This window comes from Rattus norvegicus, chromosome 3 (genome assembly GCF_021556685.1).
Source record: "Rattus norvegicus strain SHRSP/BbbUtx chromosome 3, alternate assembly SHRSP_T2T, whole genome shotgun sequence".
In the NCBI taxonomy this organism is placed as follows: domain Eukaryota; kingdom Metazoa; phylum Chordata; class Mammalia; order Rodentia; family Muridae; genus Rattus; species Rattus norvegicus.
The window spans coordinates 10,724,168-10,730,422 of record NC_141536.1 but is presented as its reverse complement, the minus strand read 5'-3'; the positions used below and the strand labels follow the sequence as shown (position 1 = coordinate 10,730,422).

The 6,255-nt window shown below is 46.8% G+C and overlaps 1 protein-coding gene across 1 annotated transcript; it reads right to left on the bottom strand.

The window, feature by feature from the left end:
* Positions 1–756: 756 nt before the first annotated feature.
* Gbgt1 (globoside alpha-1,3-N-acetylgalactosaminyltransferase 1 (FORS blood group)) lies at positions 757–3,697 on the bottom strand. The gene is given in 8 exon segments (XM_087655315.1): positions 757–806; positions 809–1,078; positions 1,081–1,182; positions 1,185–1,306; positions 2,701–2,832; positions 3,020–3,033; positions 3,550–3,571; positions 3,651–3,697. Coding segments are annotated over 8 exon segments (759 nt in total).
* Between the last annotated feature and the right edge of the window lie 2,558 nt (positions 3,698–6,255).

Below are 6,255 nucleotides of genomic sequence, written 5' to 3'. Positions count from 1 at the left end.
TCCTGGAATAACCATTGACCAACCCTCGCCTGACATGGATTGTTTGAAATCCATTCTGCTTGGATTCCCCAGAACTATCTAGACTGGCAAAACAGTCCACCGTAAGGGTAAGATCCTGGTCAGGATCTACTATACACCATCTTTATTGAAAGCTGCCTCAAAATGTGTAACAAAGTGGACATCTGGTCCCTGAGAGTGTCGCTCGCTCACCATGGGATGCAGGGGACCAGAGAAGCTAAGCCTGGTCTGCTTCAGAGGTAGCTCAGGAATCCAGAGTAAAGAGCAGCTGCCTGTGGCTGGGGTGCAGCATTGTACTTGGGAAAAGGTCTTTAACATGTGGGGGTGAGGATGGCTCAAAGGCAGGGCATTTCCCTTCCATGTGCCTGCCGCAGGTTTGATCCCCACTGTCGCAGATTAAAACGAAACTAAAAATCAGTATTTAACTAACAAGGGAAGGTAGTGGCCCCCAGGTACCTTGATCAGAGCTGGATTCCCCAGCCTGCCGAGAGAAGGCACATCCATCCCTTGGGTAGGTGTGGGGAGGCCTGACAGGCCCTGTGTTTCGTGATGCCTCCCTCTTGTCCAACCAATCATGTGCTGGACCGCTGTGGGTACACAACCCCTCACAGTTCACACCGTCTCTATATCCATTTTCCTGGTTGGACTCTCCTGGTATACCGAGGTATGCAAGGGGTAGACTGGGCTTGGCTTGGGGTGGGATCCAACAGGGCTCTGGGCGGGTCTTAGCTTGGTTTGTTAGTTCCTCAATCAGTTGGTATCCCTCCCCACTGAGGAGAATCGGATGTCTTCAGGTTTGGTGGCTGAGTCTTCCTGTCATCCCAGAGGTACTCATACACCTTGGCCACTCGTCTCCCAAAGACTGCCCCACCATAATAGAAGTCCCCCTCGCTGTCTGCCACAAAGGCAGAGGGAACTTGCCTGCGTTCATAAGGGAGTTGCTAGTGAGGTACAGCAAAATACCCTGGGCGAATGGCAGCCACCAGATCCCTCAAGGTCTCAGGGCCCCATCGGTTACGGAAGACCATATCCACATCGACACAGAAGAGGTAATCCACTTGTGGGCCCTCTTGTCAATGTGTTTGTTGATGGTCTCCATTCAGCACATAGAAATCTCCTCCCACTGGGAGGGACCCTGGATGGGGATGATGCTGAGGAGCCAACTGGGCCCAGGGGAACTCTGGGAACAGCTGCAGGATCATGGGTAAAGAGGTAATAGTGCACTTGGTACCCACGCATAAAGAACTCTTCAGCTGACTTCGGGAAGGACTGAATGAAGCAGGTGTACCTGGGAATGACAGTTCTGTTAACCACTGCTGTCCACCACTGTCCGGGTCCCCAGTATGCACTGAAGTCTACACACTAGTTCTCCACCTCAGAAAGTCATTGAGGTCTAACCTTGGGGTCCTTATCTGTCAGACTCCCACAGTCCTTATCAAAGTTGGACACCCCCATCTGAAAGCCCTGCTTCAGAGTTTTGGATTAAGATGTATTATTGTTGAAGTCTACACAAATTCTAAAGTCCGTATCATGAGACACTTCCGGTCCAAGTGTTTCTAATTAGTGATATCAGGGAGACTCAATGTGTAACAACCATTTGAGCCTGATCCTTAGTCACATGTGCACACATGTCCCGGAGCTTGGTGCTGGACATCTGGGCATCGTCCTTGCTCGTGCTCTGGTTTTTGGTTTGTGTTTTTGTTTTTGTGAGACAGGGATTTCCTGTGTAGCCCTGGCTGTCCTGGAACTAGCTCTGTAGACCAGGCAGGCCTCAAACTCACAGAGATCTTCCTGCCTCTGCCTCCCAAGTGCTGGGATTAAAGGCCTGCACCACCACCACCTTGGCAAGGCTCGGTGATGTTCCTATCTCTGCATCCCTGGTGTTGGGATTATAGGTGTGTGCTGTCTTTTTTTTTTTTTAACATGGGTGCTGGGGATGGAACACAGGTCTTCATGTATGCATGAAAGCACCTTACTGGCTGGTTGTCTTCCCCAGTGTGTAGTATGCTTCCTTAAATTAAAAATAGACATTTATTTATGTGTATGTGTGCGTACAGAGGATAGCTGTGAGGAGTTATATCTTTTCTTCCACTCTGGGGATCGAACTGAGATCACTGGGCTTAGAGGCAAGCTCCTTTACCTACAGAGCCATCGCGTTTTGATTGAACATTTACTAATAGGAGTCCCATGATCTCTATTAGAGTATTAATGCTCTGCTCAGAAACGTGGCCGTTTTATAGGAACACATATTGAATACCAGGAGGGTGAAGGTAGTTGAGAAGCTATGGGGGGTGGGGGGGAATCGAGGGAAGATGAATGCTAGACACTGGAGACATACAGCAGAGTGGACGGCATGGATCCAGCCCTAAGACCAGGGGTCACCTGACCTGTGTGGTCCGTTTTTCATCTGGCCAGTATTTTAAGTCCCAGGGTCCAAACACAGTCCCAGATGGACTCAAAGGAAAAGGCTGGGTAGGGCCGAGGAGAGGCAGGGAGGACAAACCTCTCCCCAGACCCTACTGATCCTCGCCCAGGCCTCTCGAATCTCCTTTTCCATGGCCTTACATCAGAAAGCTCTCCCACATCACTCTACAGCACTTGATCAGGCTGGCCTCTCTCTAGACCAGACACCCGTGTGTCTCAAGGAGACCGAGCCCCACCCCTGCCTTATCCATTACTCACTTCCCTACGGCAAACATGGTGACTCTGGTCAGGTACAGTGGTTGATACATATTCTTCAGAAGCTCTGGGTTGAAGGTTTCCGTGGAGACGATGGGTGCCAACCAGGGGGTAAGTGTCAGCAGCTCTGTGGGTCTAGCACAGGGGAGGCTCAGGCCATGGAAGCCTCCCTGTTCAGAAGGCTGGGCAGCATCTTGGCGCTGTTTGCTGGGCCTCAGTTTCCCCATGTGGAAATGGGGATAATAACAGCTATCTCTAGCTAGGCTGGGAAGCCTGGGAGTTGGGGTGGACAAACAGACTGTCTAGAACAGTGGTTTTTAACCTGTGGGTCACAACCTCCACATGAGTCACATATCAGATATTTACACTTATGAATCATAACAGTAGCCAAATTACAGTCATGGAGTAGCAACAAAATAGTTTTATGGTGTGTGTGTGTGGGGGGTCACCTCGACATGAGGAACTGCATTAAAGGGTCACAGCTTTAGGAAGGTTGAGAACCACTGCTCTGAAGGGTCCTAGCACTCCTGTTGCAGATCAGGGGATGCCCATGAGGTGATAGACTGTACCATGGTGGCATGCCCCTGTCTAAGTAAGGCATGTCCCACAGAACCACCATTTACTGTTCCAGCCTTCCACAAAATAGGTAACGTATGATCTCACGAGGTAAAGCTCAGAGCAGATGGCCAACTGCTTAAGGTCACACAGCCAGTGATGTGTGGAGCTCGGCTCCCTGACTCTCTGAGGCCCAGGGTCCCTTTGCTATTGGTCCCTCCACCATCCTCACCTTCCTCTAGCTGGGTCTCTTTGGTCTCCCTCCCTGCCACTACCAAGTCACTCCCTGACACTTACCTTAGGCTGAGGGTACTGTAACCTGTAGTCAAGAAGAACCAGTGCGAGGGAGGCAGCACCCACTCCTGGGGCCAGAACACATGAAGAAAGGGTCTACTTACTGGGCCACAGGCTGGAACAGTTCCTACCGCCTGAAGGGCAGCTTCATGTTGTGGGCGATAAAGAGAGAGGGGGACTTGGTAAGGACACCTCACTGTAAGCTTAAACACAAGCACTAAGAGACAGAGAAGCATGGGAGAGGGGTCAAGGTGGAGGTGGGTTATAAGACACACAGGAGAGGATGGGAGAGGATGCATGTGTGTTCAAGGGAGAGTTGCCTCATCTTTTCTTTGAGAAAAGAAAAGTCTCTCACTGGTTTGGAACTTTCCTACTTTCCTAGTACGTTAGGAGGGAGAGGGAGGGAGAGGGAGAGGGAGGGAGAGGGAGAGGGGGAGGGAGAGAGAGAGAGAGAGAGAGAGAGAGAGAGAGAGAGAGAGATTTTTTGTCATTCTAAAGATTGGTCTACTGATTTGTTTAGTGATTTACTTAAAGCACTGCGTGAATTGCCTATTTGCCGAGCATGACTTCACTTGCTACCTAAAAAGCTACCAAAACAGGATGAGCCAGAGAAATAGCCTAACCAGTGCAGACTGGGACACTCGCTTACCGATGGGCTGTTGCTCTCAACCACCTGCAGACTGTGACATTCACAGCTGCAAAATCTTGCTTGCTTGCCCACCTTGCCTTGTGGTGTTAGCGAATAAAATACAAACTGGGCCCCTTTCAGGAGACATCTCTCTTCCGGTCTCTGTGGTGTTGGAGTGCTTCTTCCAGGAAGGTATTCAACAATACCCTGAGTGCAAAGTCCCAGTAAAGTCAGGGACCAGACAAGGCTGCCCACTCTTTCCCTACCTATTCAATAAAGTTCTCAAAGTCCTAGCCAGAGCAATCAGACAACAAAAGAAGGTCAAAGTGATACAAGTTGGAAAGAAAGAAGTCAAAATATAACTATTTGTAGCAGATGATATGATAATGATCCCAAAATTCCAACAGAGAACTCCTGCAGCGGATAAAAAACTTCAGGAAAGTGGCTAGATATAAAATTAACTCAAACAAATCAGTAGCCTTTCCCTACTCAAAGGATGTATAGGCTGAGAAAGAAATTAGGGAAATGACACCCTTCACAATAGTCACAAACAATATAAAATACCTTGGTGTGACTCTAACCAAGCAAATGAAAGATTTGTATGACAAGAACTTCAAGTCTCTGTAGAAAGAAATTGAAGAAGATCTCAGAAGAGGTTAAGATCTCCTATGCTCATGGATTGGCAGGGTTAATGTAGTAAAAATGCCATCTTGCTGAAAGCAATCTACAGATTTAATACAGTCCCCATCAAAATTCCAGCTCAATTCTTCATAGAGTTAGAAAGAGAAATTTGCAAATTCAATTGGAGTAACAAAAAAACCCAGATAGTAAAAACTATTCTCAACAATAAAAGAACTTCTGAGGAACCACCATCCCTGACCTTAAGCAGTGTTACAGAGCAATACTGATAAAAAAAAAAAAAAACTGTATGGTATTGGTACAGAGAGTGGCAGGTAGATCAATGGAATAGAATTGAAGACCCAGAAATGAACCCACACACCTATGGTCACTTGATCTTTGACAAAAAAGCTAAAAGCATCCAGTGGAAAAAAGACAGCATGTTTAACAAATGGTGCTGGTTCAACTGGTGGTCAGCATGGAGAAGAAAGCAAATCGATCCATTCTTATCACCTTGTACAGAACTCAAGGCCAAGTGGATCAAGGACCTCCACATAAAACCAGATACACTGAAATTAATAGAAGAGAAAGTGGGGAAGAGCCTTGATCACATTGGAGAATTTCCTGAACAAAACACCAATGACTTATGCTCTAAGATCAACAATAGACAAATGGGACCTTGTAAAATTGCAAAGCTTCTGCAAGGCAAAGGACACCGTCAATAGGACAAAATGGCAACCAACAGATTGGGAAAAGATCTTTACCAATCCTACATCTGATAGAAGGCTAATATTCAATATATACAAAGAACTCAAGAAGTTAGACTCCAGAGACTCAAATAATCCTGTTAAAAATGGGGTACAGCTAAACAAAGAATTCTTAACTGAGGAATATAGAATGCCCATGAAGCACCTAAAGAGATGTTCAACATCCTTAGTCATCAGGGAAATGCCAATCAAAACAACCCTGAGATTCCACCTCACACCAGTGAGAATGGCTAAGATCAAAAACTCAGGTGAAAGCAGATGCTGGCGAGGATGTGGAGAAAGAGGAACACTCCTCCATTGTTGGTGGGATTGCAGACTGGTACAACCATTCTGGAAATCAGTCTGGCGGTTCCTCAGAAAACTGGACATAGCACTACCTAAAGACCCAGCTATACCATGTCTGGGCATATACCCAAAAGATGCTCTAACATACAACAAGGACACGTGTTCCACCATGTTCATAGCAGCCTTATTTATAATAGCCAGAAGCTGGAGAGAACTCAGATGTCCTCCAACAGAGGAATGGATACAGAAAATGTGGTACATCTACACAATGGAATATTACTCAGCAATCAAAAACAGCAACTTCATGAAATTCTTAGGAAAATGGATGGAACTAGAAAATATCATCCTGAGTGAGATAACCCAATCACAAAAGAACAGATATGATATGCAATCACTGATAATTGGATATTA